Source organism: Dysidea avara, chromosome 13, assembly GCF_963678975.1.
Source record: "Dysidea avara chromosome 13, odDysAvar1.4, whole genome shotgun sequence".
In the NCBI taxonomy this organism is placed as follows: Eukaryota; Metazoa; Porifera; class Demospongiae; order Dictyoceratida; family Dysideidae; genus Dysidea; species Dysidea avara.
This window is the reverse complement of record NC_089284.1, coordinates 3669624-3689607: the sequence shown is the minus strand read 5'-3', so window position 1 is coordinate 3689607 and position 19984 is coordinate 3669624. Positions and strand designations below refer to the sequence as shown.

The following is a 19984-nucleotide window of genomic DNA, read 5'->3' as shown; positions in this document are numbered from 1 at the left end:
GTTCTATCAGCGCATTATTAGCTACCTGTAATTAATCCGAGACTGATTAGATTACGCTTTGGTCACTGGTGGAGACAAAATTCTGCCCTCAGATTATGTATGTGTTCGTGATGGTATATAATTTGTTTCCAAATAAGGACTAAATTTAGTAAACTTGTGGTGAACTCGACTGCAGATAACAAGAATTGAGCGTAGGTAATCTAGTTGTAGCTATGTTCGCAAAGTTGCTCATATTGCTGATCGCTCTGTCTTCATCTCTAGCAGAGTGGAAGCTGTTACCGCATCACGAACAGCATCTTAAGCAGCTAGACAAGGATCGGGTCACTCGCGAACTAGCTCACTACAGACAAATCCAGAAGAGGCATGAAGCACGTGACCTAGAGCAGCAAAAACTGAGGCGAGACACCACCGCTACAAACAAAGCTGACAAAGAAGCTCTTCAGGCCTTGTATAAATCTACCGATGGACACAACTGGAATAACAACACAGGATGGAAAAAAGAGCAGAGTGATCCATGCACCGACGGATGGTTTGGCGTGTACTGCGACGATGGGTACGTCACGTACATTTCACTCGTCTACAATGGACTATATGGCAAACTACCAGAGGAGATTTGTCAGCTTAGTAAACTGAACTCACTGTATCTTTACTCCAACGATCTAACAGGCCAGATACCAAGTTGCATATGGGGTATGAAGTCGTTGCAACATCTTGACTTGAATAGCAATAAGTTAACTGGAGATTTGCCATCAGAGATCAACATGCCAGAGTTGCAAGACCTGGCATTATATGGAAACCAACTGACTGGCCAGTTACCGACTACATGGAACACACCCAAGATGACCAACTTGGAACTTGCAGAGAACATTTTCATGGGTGAGCTACCCACTGCCATAGGCCAGTTGACTGGTTTAGAGTCTTTGGTATTCTCTCGTAATAATCTGACTGGTAGCTATCCTGCTTCCTTTGGCCAGCTTACCAAGCTGTCTCAACTATGGCTGTTTGACAATTTCCTGAAGGGACCATTTCCAAGTAGCTGGAATGCTTTGACTAATCTTCAGAATGTTGAACTAGACTCAATGACTGGGCAGTTTCCCAGCTACATTGGGTCATGGCGGAGGCTTCAAGTACTTATTGTCGTTCGTGGTGAACTAACTGGTGAAATTTCCACATCAATGTGTGACCTGCGCAATCTAACTGCTCTCTGGTTGTTCCAGAACAACTTGACTGGTGCCATCCCCAGTTGCATTTCTTCCTTGACCAAGTTATCAGATCTTGAGTTGTCCACCAACCAACTTACTGGGGCAATACCGGATAGCATTGGTCAACTGAGGAACCTGGATAGGCTCTACCTCAGCCAAAACTACTTGAGTGGATCGATACCATCCAGCTTGGGACAGCTGACCAATGCTGAGAATATACAACTATGCCAGAATGCTCTGACCGGTGAAGTTCCATCCTCTTTTTCAGCCTTGAAGGGCAGCCTGGCTGAGCTGGGTTTGTGTTACAATAAACTGTCCAGTTTTGGAAGTGGTTTGGAGGAGTTTATGAAGTTTATAGCAGATTATGGCTGTGAGTTATACAACAATCCATGGGAGTGCCCTATACCGAGTTACGTTTCCCAAAAGGATTGCGGCTGCGAGTGCTCACAGTGTAACACTGGGGACAAGCATTCGTCTTGTTCTTCGTGCATCAAAGACTCCAACTGTGGATGGTGTAATGAGGGGCCTAATTGCCTTGAAGGAGGACAGAATGGTCCAGGAAACTACTACTACTGCAAGAGTTCCGATTGGACATATGGCAGCTGTTAAATAGATTAGAAATGTACATTGTAGAATAATGAACACAATTGCACCTTTTCTCACAGTCAGGGTAGAAGTAACAATAGAATAACAATAAAAATTCATAAGTGTTACAAATGGAACAAGTGCAGTTACAAGTTTTACAACAAAAAATGAATTGGTTCTTGTGACATTGGTGGATGGCTGGTTGTCAGCTATGCTATAAAAGACGTTTTCTACAATTCGCTGCACCACAATAACATGGCAACTCCTTGTCTGGAACACTGCCCACCTCATAATTGTAGTCCCATGTGAGTTCTGTCATTGCTTTAACATTCCTAATTAAAGGGATAAAAGTATTTCACACAAATGAGAACCACTCTTACTGGTTAGTGAAGAATGCTACCCAGGGAAATCGGAGGTCATGTGTATCAACGAATACATTTTGAACAAATAAGTTAGGTTGACAGCTGTGCTGTGGATAGTAATAAACATACTCAAAACACAGACAATAACAAACACTACACATAATAGGAAGCTGGTAGTGGTGTTTAACTTTTACTTTTAGGCCATAATTATTATATTGCTTGTTTTCCATCACCCAATGAAACAAAAACTGATGCGGATGGGAGGTGATTATTGAATATTAATTATACACTCAACTCTTGCTATTTCAGTCTTTGACTGCTCTATTAGAGTATCTCGATCTTGAAGGCTGCCAGGACTGTACACCATGCAGGGTCTTCCACCCTTCTGCTATGTTTATATGCACAGCTGTAATGCATTTACCTTAAAACTTGATCACTCTGTGCCTCCTTCTATCACGAAATAGTGCATTCACGTGATCTATAATCAAAAATTAAACTTGGTGCGGCTACCCAAAAACTGATGCAGGCAGTGACGGGAAACAAGGAATTTAATAATGATGGCCTTAAAACTCCAAGGACTTTCATTACAGAGCAGCAATCTTATTCAATACCACACAGCGCAGTTTGACAGACATACATTAAGGTAACGCCCGATGTTTCCTTGTAACTTGGCATCCATGACATAACACTGTCCTTCATCAAACAATTTCCGTCGTATGGAGTGCAGCAAGATAGAGGAACTTGTTGTGGTGTTAGCAGGTTCAACAGACAAATGTTGTCGTTCATCTTCATCACACACACTCTCCTTCCGGGAGTCATCAGCAACTGAAATCGGTGAACAGGAAGATGATCGGTCATAGTTAGGCTTGAGGGAGTAGAGAGGGAAGTAACAAGGCAGTTGCTCATCTGAACTGCTGCTGGAGTCACACACGACAATCTCTGCAAGTGGTGAAGCTTTTGATTTAGTGGAACCATGTGACAAGGATGGCGTTGTTGATTCTGAAGGTGGTGTGGCCTTTAACTTGTGCAGCCTATAAGATATTATTACATAATGTGTGTCCGTAGCTCTATTACTATGCTTACTTCAAGCCTGACTTCTTCAGGTCTCGTCTGTTGTCAATCACATCAGCAAGTGAAGTATCATTACTCTAAACCCAGCAAGATAACAACAGTATTATAATGACACAAACACACCCACAAACACGCATACCTGGTTGACAGAAGGAGTGCTGGTACTTGATTTACGACTTTTGGTTTTCTGATCACAGCTATCCAGTTGGGTATCATTGTAATCAGACATCTCATCGTCGCTGCTGCTGCTCTGCATCGTGAACTCATCACTGAGGTAGTCCACTGAGCTAACTTCCATCTCTGACTCATAACCTTCCTTGTGTCGCTCCATCACCTCTGTGTTATCACATGGTGTATAACCACATGCAATTAGTCAACTAAACCTATAATACATATAGTATGTGTGTATGCATGCACACGTGTGTCTGTGGGCACTGGCCTGGTAGAGCACAGCCAAGTAGTAGAACTATGGCCTGGTAATCAAAAGGTTCCAGGTTCAGTGCTCAGTTACAGTTTGCTGCTGCTGTTGTTTCCTTGAACAAGAAATTTACTTACATTGCTTCAGTACCCAAAGCAGCCTACCCAGCTGTAAAAGTAATGGAATCGAATGCCAACTGTCCATGTCTCACATAGCAGGCGAAGATTAAGGTGGGACTTTGAATGACCATGCCTTCACCTGTGGGACATGGTACAGCCTCCTGCTGGTTACTAGTCCTGCCCCAGGAAGATTATCCTGATTACTTACATTGACTCGATGCATTTAAGTAGTGTACGTGAAGATTCACTGAATAGGTGTGACCATGTTAGCATGGTAGCTTTGCTTTGTGTGTGTTTGTGTGCATCATGCGTCTGTGTGTGTGTGTGTGTGTGTGTGTGTGTGTGTGTGTGTGTGTGTGGTGTGTGTGCGTGTGTGTGTGTGTGTGTGCGTGTGTGTGTATGCAAAACAACACTACCATGTAAAATGCTCACCAATATAGTCCAACTCTGCTAGATATTCATCTCCTTGCCGAGACCCTTTCTAAACAATCATAACATTTAAAGCCAAACAACAAGCCACAGCACAGTCACCTTGTTAGCCCCAGCATCAGTGTGTATATCACCGGAATATGTACAAACAAATGTGCCCTTTGGGATGTCATCTAGGCAACGAATTCCCCAACCCCTACCACAGGAATGAAACAAACTCTAATACACACTACATGGAAAATATGGACACACACACACACACACACACACACACACACACACACACACACACACACACACACACACACACACACACACACACACACACACACATGCATGCACAATACACAGCTATATAGGAGAGAAGACAATAATGCACGTGAGTCAAACACACCATGCAGAATGGACTGACAAAATGACATACAACAAACTTGTTTTGGGTTCGGAACACTTGTAGCCTGAGCTGCAGTCCCAGTTGCACCAGTCTGTTTGCACAAGTGCTCCCACACTGACAGTTGCTGTTACACTCATACACCCTATACGTTGACACTATTGATATACAGTCACTGACACACAGACTAACGTACGCTGACTGCTGCTCTCGCTCCAGTCGACGGTAAGTGTAACCAGGTGTGGTCCGTGTTCGTGAAACCATACAGGTGCCCTCCTCAATTGTGAGGCGTGCACAAGCACACTTAGTTGGATCCTGGAAAGGATGAATGAATTTCATTTGTAAGGGTGCTGTATAGTACTGGCCTAGCACAGGTGTTTGACTAAGTTGTGACTTACCCGACAACCATCTGTACACTGACAGCCAATCAGAAATGAGGCCTCAGTATTAATGATGACATCATCACCACACATACGATCCGTGCTGTAATGAAAAGAGGGTGGGGCTTGGTTCTGAAGTTCGTTGACACAAGACACCGGCTTCTTCTCCTTTCCATCTGAAATATCCTTCATATAATATTTGGTATCCTGCAAAATGAATACACACACACAGAGTGTCAACATGGTCAGTACTACAGACCTACTCATCTTAGAGCAATTATGTATACATGTCAGCATTGAAGCCTTCTACTGTATGTAGGTATTACTGATCAATATTGAATAGAATAACGAGTACTACCAGCAAAAAACACTCTACCCTACTGTGTAACAAAGCAGGCATTATAATTACTATCAGGTATCAACACAAATACAATAACTACTATTACTAAACAGAAATGCTAACTCACAGTGGGACAAGAGTATGGCTCCATGTTGATGGAGATGGAAGGGCTGAAGCAGAACTGGTCAATGGACAGGTAAGTGATGTCCGCCATGGCCACTGTAGGGAGGATGGGGAGGAATGACAGGCAACCACACACACACATGCATGCACGTGCGCACACTACAGACACACACTACACTACACTACACACGTAATTGAAGACCAGCATCTCGTGGCAATGCCTTTCTGCTGTGTAGAATCAACAATGACACCTTGAGGTTGTGCCTTGACAACTCCTGGCAACGTACACACACATGCACACTACACACCAGGGAAGAGGGCAAGTCATATGAGATGGCATTCATTTAGGAAGTATTTACTGTACAGTGTGTACATTAGTGTGCAAAGCATGCCAATACTAGGAGGTACGGGGGCATGTCTCCACAGAAAATTTAAAGAAATTTGAATCTGAGAGGATTTCTTGAAAATACTGTATATAAGTAGATACATACATTGATTGCCTTTGAAATAGGCCCATATGCTTGATTGTGTATAGATAGATCTTTCAATCAGGACAGATTTGAATTAATTGCATAGCAGAACCAAGGACTTTTTAAAATGGGTGTCAAAACAAAATGAAATTACAGGGAAGTGACATTTTTTACACACTAGCGTTCAAAGAATGCCAACCTAGGGAGGGGGGTCTGGGGACATGCCCCTCCCCCAAAGGAAATTAGGCCTTATGAATGGAATCTGAGAGTGATTTCAGCATAGGTTCATCACTTTTTATTTGACTGTTGTATTAGAGGTGACTGCTCTATTAGGCTACCTCAGTCCTGATACTTATCATAATAACAAAGTTGCTATTGTCCAAATAAATACATGCTACCCATTGAACATTAGACCCTCTGAAAGTGAACATGTGACTGAGTTCAGCGGTTTATCAGAATAGCTATACTGTTACCGAATATTTGCCTGACACATTTGATGACAAAAGTATCTCAATTTTGATGTTTCTATAGAAACCAAGAGTGTCAAACAGTGTATTAGCCCATGATTAATGATTGTATAAAATAACACAGATATTTTAGTAATTGTTCGTTTACACGAGATGGTAATTTGAAATGCGTATGTAGCAACGGGTCTTTCTTCGCCAGTTTTCCATGTTATTCAACCAAGTATTCAATAGTTATTGTACAAGGAAAGTATAGTAAGGACCCAAGATAACTGCAACTTGCTAAAACAATAGTTGCACAAACGACAGGGATCCGCTTGGTAGTGCCAGAACTTTAACATTAGCTATTTCCCTTTAATGCTATCATGCTTTCACTTGGTTTAGTGGCCAAATTTGGCTGAATACAGCAACCCAAAATGGCAATATTAACGAACAATTACTGAAATATCCATGTTACTTTACGTAATCATTAATCACGGGGTAATACACCCACTCGATACTCTTGGTTACCATTATATACTCTTGCTATAGTGTACAATATTATTGTTGATGGGCCAGGATTTCCAGCTACCTTCCTGCTGAACAGCCTCAATGATTTATACATTACACATTTAACAGATTTTGGTGTGTAGCTATATTTAGACAACAATCAAAGCTTGTGTTAAAGAACTTTTGTTTGATTATACTCATATACACAGCTAGCTGTGTGTAAGACCCCCTTGACCCCCTAAATTCACCACTGGTAGAACGTTTCTGCTGAATGTTCTATTAGAGTAGTTAGGTGACTACTCTATTAGAGTATCTCAATCTTGTGCACTCCCAATATTGATAATTTCCATAACCTGTAGCACAAATCCTACTACACCATGGCAAAGTAAGTTGGCTAATCAGTATAAAGAGATACTTTAGCTTTTGAGCACAGGAAAAGCGAGAGGATACTGCCCTTCCTTAAATGCCTACTTCTCTGCCCCTGCTACACACACACACACGCACACACTAGACTACACAAAGTGGTGACTCACAGTATCTGTCCACTTCAGCTATTGATCTCTACATAATGCAACACACAACCTAATACTTCACACACAAAGCAAAAAAATGTTCTATACAGATGCTACAAACTTGGAAGTGTGGGGTCACTACCAACAAAAGGAATGTGTGGAATTCCCAGGGTGGGTAGGTTGCCTATACAGATTTAAGATAGGTAAGTGGTTAAAGCATTCTGAGAGTGAAACATGCTTTAGTAATCTAGCACTCAATAGAGAGAAAAACCTCCATTATACGCACAAAGGTCCTGACCCACAACAAGTCTGGTTCCATGCGTTGACCACCACATGAGGAATACCAAGAATTCTTGGTCCCATCCTAGTGTCCCTTATAGAGAGGTGCCACCATATAATAGCTCACTAGATGACCAAATACACCATAGCAACAATAGTCATTATATATCATACCAGTCTCCTGCCACATGGAGTAGTGTAGTAGATGTGTGATCTAACATGAGTAGCCTTTGATACATTGGGGTTCACCTCCATAGTTTGCCTGTGAGGGCAGAGAGATAAAACATCACAATAGCACATATTCACAACATGGAAGAGATTGTCAGACACACTACACCAACACAAACCTGTTCCAGCCATTTAGAAGTGGAAATGCCAGTGGATTGAACACCCCATTAAACCTTACAGAATTATGTGGTACACAACTGGGGGTACATCCTGCATGGAATTCTGACAAAAATAAAAACAAAAAGTAATAGTTTGGCCACAAAACATCTATATATTCTATTAGAGTATTCAATATACATTAGTATTCCTGTGTAGCCAAGTTTTAGAAGTGTTAAATTTCTTTCTCTGACATGAAAAATGGTAAATGAAATGTCCATTCTATGGCAACATTCTATGGCAACAAACACTGAAACAACCACATATCGGTGCATTCTACAACAAGTACACATTGATGTATTGTTGTACACATTCAATGACAACGTGTTAAGCAAAATAGCAGAAATTGTGTGGTAAAAATATCTATTGACCTAATCTACCTGTTGTTACACTGGATTGGCTATCTTGGCATGCTCTCTTGCTAGCTGGTGAGCCCTCATTGTCTGGTGCAGCTCTGATTAGAGCTCTCTGTTTGGATAAAGCCATCTTCATTAGAGGTGATACCTCTGTTCTTGTGCCTGGCTGTAAATCCCTGTGATCTGCCTGTGCCAATGTCTCCGTGTCACTGCCGTCACTATTTGTCCATGTTGTTGACACTGTAGTCACCTTGTCAATGTTTATGTCACTGACAAGGGGTGTAGCTCGAGTCACTAAAGACTCTGTTGTTTCAGAGCAAGTTACAGTCTGCTGTGTTTGTGATGACATCGATGGCACATTCTTATCATTAGCAGCTGCTGCACCGTTGTTGCTGCCACTGGCATTGCTGTCTGAAGGCATGAGGCCTGTGTTGTCATCTATCTCTGGTGATACAACAGGAATTGAATTCAGAGAGTACATGTCAAAGTGATCGTATACAATGAGAAATTTCTTTTCTTTGTTTGATGAGCACTCGACATACTGCCGAGACTTCTTGGTTGGTATTGAAACATTCTGGCCTTTCTTAGGCGTCTAAAAGTATAACATGAAAATATCTGTACGTCAAGAGCCTAATTCTATCTTACCAGAGCTATGAAGATCGGCTCCAGTCTGGTCGATCCCCTGTATAGCCATTCGTGCATCCTTGTCTCTGAAAACAGTACCTATTATGCAACAGGAAGTGAAATGGTTGCACAGTATGGAGCCCCACCCACCCTGACAAGACTGCAGTCAATCTGGGTAACAACAGCCTTCATCCACTTGCCCCTCCACTCAACAAACAGTTCTTCGCTGATCTTTAGCCTCACCATCGGCCTCTGTAATAGCAGCAACATGTGGCTTAACACCAGGAGTGTGGCTAGGACAGTTTGCATGCAAGACCCTCAACACACAAACAAAAACACACTACAGATTGAAAAGGGCTCACTCACACAAACAAAAACACACTACAGATTGAAAGGGCTCACTTAACTAGTACAAACAAAACAAGAGACTCCATTGTAGGTAACATACAATTGGATAGCTGTCCAGATATCGTTGGATAAACTCTCTGGAGTGCTTTGCTACTTCTTCCCAAATGTTGCATCCTGGAGTGGACATCAAGGTGAGTAACACAATTAGAACGGCACTACCTGATTCGCACACCAGATGCACCCTATCCAGGGTGGTATACTGAGCAAACCCATCATCATAAAACACCAGTACACTAGAGTAGGGGGATCACATCAAATGAGGTCGTGTGACATCAAAAAATCACTAACCGATGTTTGTTCTCCTTACAGGGGATCTCTGCCACCACACCAGCATACAACACCTCCAGTGCTCCATACACCCCTGTAAATAATTTGCTACATGTATAGTTTGGCCTTCTACTAGCGCTTAATAGTTATTTTAAAATACATTATATGTATTTGGTGATGCATGCAAACCATACTACAAACATTAATTGTTATTCTGAAATGTACATGTATACGTCATAAACATGAAGTGGCTAGGTTTTATAAGAGTGTTCAACGCACCAACAACTCTGGCTCCAACAGCAATGGACTGCCCTTCTGCACAGTTCTCAATCAGAGCAAGATTACTTCCTTTCACTCTCGATCTCTTACCCTCACTAAGTACCTGATATCGATACTGTGGAATAAAATGTTCAAGTGTTCATAATATCAAGTGTTCAATACAAACAACACAAGGAGCAGTTGGAAATTTCCCTAATGCAAAGAATTTTCTACAAAGAAATAATGCTATTTCATGCTGTGATACTATTCCAAACACAGATAGATGTTCGGGTGCTTGCATAATGTACCAACTTCAATGAGTGAGGTACTTCCACGCTGAAAAGCATTTTGTATCATACGGTAAGATTAGTGTTGGGGGTAACGCGTATAAGTAATGCGTTACATAATAATTATTACTTTGTGGTAACGGAGTAATATAATGAAATATACTGTAAAAACAGGTAATGTTATTTACTTGCAATGTAACGCGTTACCTAAGTAATGAAGTTACTGTAATGAGTCTAATATTACGTAATATTATTATTACTTTAAATAACGAAGTTACTAATCTCATTCTGAGTAACGCCTAGCCACTACGAAGTAATGAAGCCTACTGAATGAAGCTTATTCACCAGCCTCTTGCTTATAACTAAGATTTGCACATTGTCCAACAACACAATCATGTCACATGATAAAGTGGTAGTTTCACACGTGACAGCTTAAGGCTGTGGACACAAAGTAATATAATATGTAATATTATTATAGTTGCTTTATTATATGGGTAATAAGTAACTGTAACTAGTAAATAATATGCAATATGTAACGAGTTACATATAAAAAGTAACTGTCCCAACACTGGGTATGATGTACTGTATAGTAGGGACCACAAAGGTGTGGGCATGGCCCACGAAAAACATCACCCAAAAACCAGCCTCACTTTTCCTTGATGACGATGAAGCAGTAATGGTTAGGTAAAACTAAGCCCAAACAAGCCTTCAGATCGACCCGAAATGCTTTCAACAAATTGCTATAGAAATTTTTTTTAAATTATTAACGGAATTTTCTACTGACTCAGTAACTGACTGACTGATGCCCTTCAGACAAACGTAACTTGATAACGGCTAAGGTTATGGGCTTGAATTTTTCAGTTCAATGTTGTTTCAGCCTGAGTGGTTCCTTTTGGCATACTGCAGTACGTACAATGCATTCTTCATGGACTTACCTCCTTTATGTCCCATTCATCTTTGCTGACAGCGAAAAGTGTCAATTTGGCGGTAGCACGTGATGGCTTCCCTTTGTAACGGAAATTGTCCGTACTTTTCATAGTGGCTACTTTGATTGCAGAGGTGCTTTTCAAACAGTTCTTGATTCGTAATGCTGCGTAATGAGTTGAACATAGCTGACAATGAAGCGTAATGGATACTTCACTTTTCAGACGATAATTGGTAGCTGGGGTGTGTGGCGCCATTTCTTTCTTTTGATGTGGTATGCGTGGATTCACCAGTTGTAATAATTTTATTTTACAAAAAAGTTAACAAACAAGTACACAAAATAAATTTGGAATTTTCAACTAGAGTAGGAACCAAAACACATCGATAAAAAGTACTGAAGCAAGCTGTAGTGCACGATATTAAAAATCACAGTAAAACAATACGAAGTGTTATATCCTACCGTGCTCAAGGAAATGCACAGTAGGGATATAACACTTCTATCGTGCACTACTCCGCTTGTTTTAGTACTTTTTATTGATGTGTTTTTTTAAATCGATGTGTTTTGGTCCTCCCTACTCTAGTTGAAAATCCCAATTTTTTTTTTTAGTATTAGTGAGTACCGTATTTATCCATATAAAAGCCCGGGTGTTTATTTCCTATAAGTGATTTTGGACCTGGCATGTAGACAAGCCTGGTGTCTATTTAGGCCAAGGCATTTACTTTTTATAGTGCATGAGGCAAAGAGAATTGTGAGAATCAACTTACAGTTTGGAATTTTCACTTACAACAGTAAAATGCATGTTTACCCATTATTTAGAATCGGTCTAGTTTTTAGCACCCTAGCGTTTAACCAGACCCAGGTGTGTATTCTATAGTTTGGGATGAAGTACTTGACATGTATTTGAACCCGGCTATAACATGGATAGATATGGCAGATCCTATAAAAGTACACAACATGATACTCTTCTATTTATGAAGGTACAGTATCAGCCAGTGCTACTCAATAAAAGTTAGCTCCTAAAAGTGACAATATGACAAGACTTACAGGGAGATAGTTGCGATATGATATGTCGAGAATCACACCAGGATACCACTGGTTATCTTTGGTAGAACGGACAAGAATGTGCTGTCCTAGTGTCAACTGCCACTGCTGGAGTGAGAGACAAAAACTCTGTAACATGTGTAGTGTGCAACTGTCTGTAAATATTTGATACACCGACAAAAATATGTAATATGGTACATTTCCAGAGGTTCAAAATATGTTAAACTGGCTCGTGCAAACACTCTATTGTGTAGGCTATGCGTATACACTTCATTAAAATGCATTAATGTAAATGGAATGGAAGGAGAAGAAACCAAGAGAGCACACACTCAGACAATGCTTGGGACTCACATTGTTCGTGTCAAGAGCTGTAGGTGGTTGATAGTCAGCATCAAACTCACGATGGACGGAAACTCTCTTACTCTTTTCTAACATTGGACTACTTGAGTGACTGGTGGACTGTGAGAACCAGTCGCTATCTTCTTCTTCTAATTCTTGTTGCTCCTTTCTTATCCCCCTTCCTTTACTGCTGTCCTTTGTTTGTGTCTGTCTCTCCTGTTCACTGTCCTTTTCCAACACATTAATACCCTCTTCTACTGTTTCCCTTTCTTCAAATGGCTCCTCAACATCTCCATTAGATAGTACATCCATTTCAGCAAGGTCCACAGCTGCCTCATTTGATCCCGAATCATGTCCTCTCTGTTCGTGGGTCACTTCAGCTGCTCTGTGCTGGTGTGATTCAGTTTCATTCACATGTTCCTTTTTGTTAGCTTCCTCCTTTTTTCTGTGTGGTCGAACAGATGATGAGGAGTGCTCAGTCAACGATGTCGTCTGTCCATTTCTGTGCACTACTCTATCACTGATCCTATGCAGCTCCCTGATCTTCCTATAGACAGGAGCCATGATAGTGGAGAGTGCGAATTACGCGTGTGTGTGTGTGTGTGTGTGTGTGTGTGTGTGTGTGTGTGTGTGTGTGTGTGTGTGTGTGTGTGTGTGTGTTGCGAATGTGTATAGTAGTGTGCATACATAAGGTGTCATGATTAATTACAATAAGCTAGCTATACAGGTGATAGTTTGATCTCCTCCACCATTCATTACTTGTACATGTACAATACATCAGTGAGTGTACATAATTATATGTACGAGCTCCACCCCTCAACTCACTGTAGCTCATCCTTCATATTGTTGATCTGCTTCCTCACAATATCGTACCATGCAGTGGTGGTTGCCTCTGTGTCTGTGTGTGTACAACACAATACAAAGTCAAACAACATAACACACAGTAAAAACAACAGCATATAGTATACCATTAATGTGCTTTAGATAAGACTAAACAGGGAAAATATCTACTGCCATAGCATTCATTATCTGCTCACCAATAACTGTTGATATGAAATAGGTGTACCAGATGAATGATATGCTTTATTTCATTGCAAAATAAATTTCAGACAAGCAACACAAGAAAATGATCTGTTTTGTCTCAGCTCTTAGCTAGACACTGTCTGAAAAAAATTGACTAAAAAGAAATTACCTTCATTTATTAAAAATCTGTTCAGAGTAAAATTAATATGCTTACGTGAAAAAATTTTTTATCATCATGAATTTTTTTTATGAAGAAGGATTACAGCAGCTCCATAATATTTCACAGAAGCATTTAGTTATGGCTATGATTACATAATGTACTTGTAAACACTTCACAATACTTTAGTTAGTACTTTGTATAGGAGGATCAAAGTGCCAAAATACATTATACAGTACAGTTACGTGAATATTTGGGCAAATACAATAGGAAGAGTACATAGGCAGAAGATACAGTACAGTTAAGGACATGAAAACAACCCCACTATGACATGGTGAATCACTAAAACTAGCTAAACTAATTAATCCTACCAGTTTGTTCTATGGCTAGGAGGAGGGGAGGAGATCCAAGGGCCTCCTGCCATAAGTTCCCAGTGACAACTCCAGCCATATAGATGGAATATAGCATCACTTTTGCATTGTTGTAGCCTCCACAACCATTACAATCGCAGAGCGAAACTTACTTCTGTATGATATAGCTAAATGTGTGTGCATAGAAAATACAGCACTTGGGGGGGGGGGGGGGGGGACTAATTAGACTATGCTTCATGCTGTATTATTCTCTCAACACACTCCACTCGTGCTGTATTTTCCATACAGACAACACACATGCGATGGTGCTTTAACTATAACATAGAGAAAAAACATCAGAATGTTTCACTCCATGATCATAATGGTTGTCGAGGCTGCAACTATGGCAAACATCAAGTAGCCCATGGCTGGACTTGTCACCAGAACTAAATCTGATATAGCCCTTGGCCCTCAGACATACAACCATATGAACATACACACTCACAAAGCAAAAGGTAAAGCCTTCGGCCGCCGTGTGACTGGGGCACTTGTGCACCACTAAGGTACAAGTCTATGCAGGCAGGGACATGACTAAGAGGACTGCTTAAGTGTCATGCATGAATAGAGGCTGATGGGGGGGGAGGAGGACATGACAAAGTGAACTACGAAGTACTAACAAAAGTATTTTATTAAATGTAGTCATACTAAAAGTATTTTATTATACCACCCGTTGAAAGTAACAGGTACAAAAACGATTGTATTGTAATCAGTGACGATCACTGTTATGGGTAATGTGGCTGTCATGCATCATCACTACTGTGGTCTAATTACACCGCATTTTTCCAATCATGAATCACATCATTGCAAACAACAAACTGAAGAGCTCTGTCGAGTCCCTTCCTCTACTTTTGTAGAGAGATTATTCAGAATGTGAAATATTTTCGTACTTGTGCAATATTATTATGAGTCCCTGGAGGCCAATAGAGACACCAAAAACTGAAGGTCTACAATGTTCCCAACACCCCTAAACGAGACAAAGTATTGGTTTTCCTAGTTGACACCAGGGCACTAGATCCCCAATATACAGCTGCTGAGTAGACAAAAGCAGCAACAGGGCATCACAAAGCATCACATCTGGAACATAGTGATTACTACAAAGCACTTGGCTATGCTACCTCACCACACACACACATAGTCCAAAAAATTTGGCTGGTAAACAACACCAAAACGTGTCAATCATGGTGTATTAGGGACTGCAATTATGTGATCATATAAATGCATTTTAATTAGTGCATAAATGAATGTACTGCATTCATTCATTGGTCTGAAGGATGCTTTATTCAAATGACATCAGTGAAGTTTGAATTTGTGCATGCGCAACCTGGGTCATATTGGCTATTGAAATTACAGCAGAAGACTGCAAGAATCCGACTGCTCAAACACCATGAACCATTTTTGCCGTGTTACCATTGAGACACTAGAAAGTAATTGAAGGTGGTTGTACACAAAGCCATTAGTTTGTTGATAAGTAGCTTGTGCCATGAGCGACCATGCCCACCACTAATGGCAAAGTGCAGTTGGGTATGTTGCTGGACAAGCTGCAGAGGAAGAGTTGCCACAAGGTGTGTACTACTGTTACAGTATCCGTATAGAGGTAAACTTTGGTGAATATCAAGCCAAATCACATTTGGCGAAATATACTTTGGCAAATATTTAGCTATAAACATGCTAATCTGAGGCACTACGAGGCTAAATGGCAAATTAGTAGCAAATCGCCAAATTTGCCAAAGTTTTTCCCAGCCAAAGTTTCCCTCTATATTGTATAAGGTCTTTTAGCAGCAGCTACATCTTGTTTTGTGTTTCTCCAGCTGCTGATCATGTTTACAGGGAAAATGTGAGAAATTCCATTTGCCAAAGGAAGCCAAAACAATTATTATTTAATTAATACACTCAAAATTATGCCATTAGCTACCAACTGCATAGTATGTAACTATTTGAATGTTGCATTCAAAATTTAAAATCGACATTCGTTTATGCACCAATTTTTAATTGGCTGGTAGATTGTCAAGGTTCACTAAGTATATACCAGTTAGTCATGGAGCATTGGAATGACATCACAATATTAATGGGATTTTAGTTTGCAGTAATTTTTGCCAATTTGCATAAATAAAGTAGCAGTTACGAGTTCCTCTGTATACACACCTCATTATTAGAACTGCAAAAAATGTGGACAAGTATGTACATGAATTTTGTACCTGAAGAGTAGCATAGTCCAAACAACTCCTTATAAATTATAGGTATATGGTGTGGTCCTAACTGGATTCTTACAACATGGTTGCTACTTCTTCAGCTCTACAAAAATCACTTGTGGGTTAAAATACAGCACTAGGTGAGGTGGTGTCTCTTGACTTAACCTAATTTTCTGAATAGCCACAAAAAATAGTGTGGTAAGTAACAAGGATTGTGTGCTAACAGCTAGCTTTGTGATAATCAATCCGATAGCCAGTAAAAGTTTCATCTATAGTTTCCACATTATTTATTTTATATTTTACAGCAAAGTGCTGAAGGTCTGGTCTTACATGCTTTATTAAATATGTTTGAAAAGTTAATATTCATTCAAGTTGTAACTTCATTTTTTGAGCAGCAATTAGACTTGAAGGGCAGGTGCTGGCCAGTTTGATTGCTGACATAACACATCACTTGTTATGTATAAAGTACTTGACGACCTCACCAGCCATTTTTTCTGCAATAGCAAATAGAAGGTTATTTTCGAAGGGGGGAAGTTTTACGATTCCATTTGTAAAATTCTAATTGGCAGCTAGCTATTATTTTAGGCTGGTTGGTACCAATGATTCAGAACTTTTACTCAACCTGCTACCGATAGCTTTCCCATTCCGACACATGTACAGATGGAAAGTAGCAAAAAGGAACTGAATTATACATAACAGCTATCAGTCCAAACATAGGTTCTTCTTGACCAGTACTTAGTGCAAACAGATTTACAATGGCCTTGATAATGGCTACTAGGCATCATATAGTTTGTATATTATTTGTATGCAGTGGCTACGACTTACCTCTAGCAGACTTGATAACATCTTTACCCTTCATTAATTCTCCTTGCACAATGTTAATCTCGCTATAGAAAGTAGAAAAATCCATCATTTGCTTCCCCCAAAGAATTAGCATTCAGGCATTTACAACCACGTGGTGCATGCGCTCGAAACCCAAGCCTAGCTTAACGGTGCAGCCCTTATTTTATTGGATGTAAGCAAACACTATTAAATTCTGGCCCCTGGATTTATGGTACTTTTATAGAACTGGTAAGGTTTTATATCGGCTCATAACACGTAATTTACTATCCCACAACGAGGAATATGGTCCAAAACACTAAACCACCCACCGCAAAGCTATGTACAATGGTATTGACTGTTACTCACTCAATCAGTGATGCAAATTCATCCTTCAGGGACTGCATCCTGGGATCTTCCAGTTGCCTCGTAACCAGCCCGGCGCAACGGTTTCGTTCTAATTAGTGCCCCTCATGGACGTCATATAAGCGAATTCGAGTTAATAGCAGAGCTAGATCATCAACTCTGCAGTTACTTCGCAACGAGGGTTTAATTCTTTTGTGCTTCTTTTACGTCTAGAAGGTTAGTCTGCGTTCTTTGTACTTGACAAAGGCATAGCAACTGATCTTTCCATTTTAATGCCGTAGCTATATCCATTTATATAATACTACTGGTTCATTATTGTTTTATAGGTGCTGTACTTTAAGTGCACAGGTTGCTGTATAGAGGAATGTAACATGAGATATGTCAGAAGCTACAGATAATGCCAGTGATCAAACTGTTCCGGTCAACCCGCTAACGAGAAAGCTCAACAAGATCCTTGCTACTAAGGTGGAAAATGATCCACCAACTTTGGAAGCTTTGAAAGTTTTGTCAGAGTTTTTCACTGATAATACATTACAGCGACGTCGTAACCTACGCAGTGACATAGAAGGCAGAAGCTTGCAGATCAACGAAGAATTTTGTAAAGCAGTCGGTACTGTGAAACAAGAGTTAGATGGGGTCGCTGCAGAGGTCACAGCTGTACAACAACTTTATGAAGAAATGAAGGAACAGCTGAAGTCAACGCAGACACACATGGCAGCACTTTTGAACCAAACAGCACGTCTCAAAGCTGAGATACAAACTCTAGACATGAAGAAAATCATGGCTAGTAAATTTGTGCAGAGGTTCCAGCTTTCAGCTGATGAAATCAAATCACTGCGTGGTTCTAGGAATAAAGAAATCAATGCCAGCTTCTTTGATGTTCTTGCTCATGTACGACAAATTCACTCTGATTGTAAACTTCTGCTTCGCAGCAGCCAGCAGAGAGCCGGAATGGAGATAATGGAGAATATGGGAATGCACCTTGAAGGTGCCTATGAACAGCTCTACCACTGGACACAATCCAAGTGTCGCCTGTTAACAGGTGATTTCCCAGAAATGCCCAGTCTGGTGCAGCGTGCTTTAAAAGAGCTGAAGGAGAGGCCAATATTATTGAAATATTGTTTGGATGAGCTGGTGATTGCTCGTAGGAGTGCATTAGTTAGGTGTTTTATTGATGCCCTTACAAGAGGTGGACCATCTGGTACACCACAGCCCATAGAGCTTCATTCACATGACACACTGAGGTATGTGGGAGATATCTTCGGTTGGGTACATCAAGCCATGGCCACTGAAAAGGACCTGCTTTCCTTGTTATACAGAGATGACAAAACTGAAATTTCGTTGTCCCTTTCAGCCATCACAGATGGTGTGTGTAGACCATTGAGAGTACGTGTAGAACAAGTGATTGTTGCTCAAGCAAGTGGGATTGTGACTTCCTACAAGCTAGCGAGTCTTCTGCGATTCTACAGTGGACTGATGCCAGGTTTCTTAGATGCAACTTCATCAATGCTAGTTACCTGTAGAGAACTGGAACAGCTCAGTGTAAAAGTGTTTTATTCCAGTATACACAACTACACAACTAAAATGTTAGAGAAAATTGAAGAACCTCCACATGAATTAGGCGCTACAGACTCTCTTAGTGAATCATTGTCTCTCCTCAAGGACATACTGGCCTCACGTGATGCCTCACTCATACCAATGGACGTACAGCAAGATGACTTGAACACCATTGTATCCAGTATTTTGGACCCTCTATTACATTACTGCACTGAAAGTGCTACTGGATTAGACTCAACTGACATGGCTACTTATGTTGCTAACTGTCTCTATTTAATGCAGACCACAATTTCTCTTTACGAGTTTATGGATCAACACTTGGAGTCGTTACAGGCACAGCTATCTGCTCATATGGATACACTGGTACACCAACAAGCTGCAAGGTTCCTAGTGAATTCAGGACTGGGGCCACTGCATGATGCCTTACACACAAAATCGTCATCTATCAAACTGTGTGACATGGAGGGAATGGACCCGGGCACTGTAAAGGCGTCCATTGTGCTGTTTAGAAAGTTTCTTTCTGACCCTCATCGATATTTGATGTCACAGATACACCTGTTACTCAGTCCCAGGTTAAGGGAGGATGTACAGAATAAGGCTAAGGCACTTATTGCTCTAGCGTATGAAGACATTTACAAAGCACTCTTGGATCCAGCAAATTCCTATCAAGCTGTTGAAAGTTTCAAACTACAACCTCCAGAACAAGTGAAGGCTCTGTTAGCATGATACACATAGTTTGTAAATAGAGTTTTTATAAAATTTAAATAAGCGCGTCTAAAAATATTTGATAGGCATTGTTTGGGGATCTGTAGGTGCTATGGCTGTAGAAGCTATTCGTACTCCGCGTGCACTGTATCGGCATCTTGTGAGGCAAATATCACTATTACCTCAAGAGTGCAGGGAATATTACAAGCATTGTGTCCGTCAGGTGCATTATTTT

At 40.6% G+C, this 19984-nt stretch overlaps 3 protein-coding genes across 5 annotated transcripts; 2 read left to right on the top strand and 1 right to left on the bottom strand.

The window, feature by feature from the left end:
- The first annotated feature begins 135 nt into the window (after positions 1 to 135).
- LOC136242894 (uncharacterized) lies at positions 136 to 1972 on the top strand. Its single transcript, XM_066034392.1, has one exon. It carries the CDS (start codon positions 213 to 215, stop codon positions 1809 to 1811), a length of 1599 nt encoding a protein of 532 aa, XP_065890464.1. The 5' UTR covers positions 136 to 212; the 3' UTR covers positions 1812 to 1972.
- LOC136242846 (histone-lysine N-methyltransferase SETDB1-B-like) lies at positions 1868 to 17621 on the bottom strand. Of its 3 annotated transcripts, none has more exons than XM_066034337.1 (26): positions 17491 to 17621; positions 17128 to 17189; positions 13349 to 13421; positions 12536 to 13070; positions 12188 to 12292; positions 9953 to 10067; positions 9695 to 9767; positions 9566 to 9639; positions 9447 to 9520; positions 9149 to 9250; positions 9020 to 9097; positions 8399 to 8966; positions 7982 to 8084; positions 7809 to 7896; positions 7377 to 7404; positions 5425 to 5516; positions 4976 to 5164; positions 4774 to 4892; positions 4618 to 4722; positions 4289 to 4382; positions 4190 to 4238; positions 3360 to 3556; positions 3233 to 3297; positions 2787 to 3180; positions 2168 to 2256; positions 1868 to 2119 (listed from the first exon to the last, which is right to left on the bottom strand). In XM_066034337.1, exons 1-26 carry the CDS (start codon positions 17526 to 17528, stop codon positions 2002 to 2004), a joined length of 3627 nt encoding a protein of 1208 aa, XP_065890409.1. In that variant the 5' UTR covers positions 17529 to 17621; the 3' UTR covers positions 1868 to 2001. The 3 variants fall into 3 exon arrangements, with proteins under 3 accessions (XP_065890409.1, XP_065890410.1, XP_065890411.1); XM_066034338.1 differs by having other exon boundaries at positions 12188 to 12289; XM_066034339.1 differs by lacking the exon at positions 17128 to 17189 and having other exon boundaries at positions 17491 to 17595.
- Positions 17538 to 19827, top strand: LOC136242883 (conserved oligomeric Golgi complex subunit 6-like). Its single transcript, XM_066034379.1, has 2 exons — positions 17538 to 17703; positions 17814 to 19827. The coding sequence occupies exon 2, from the start codon at positions 17866 to 17868 to the stop codon at positions 19768 to 19770; it is 1905 nt and encodes a 634-aa protein (XP_065890451.1). The 5' UTR covers positions 17538 to 17703; positions 17814 to 17865; the 3' UTR covers positions 19771 to 19827.
- Positions 19828 to 19984: the final 157 nt, after the last annotated feature.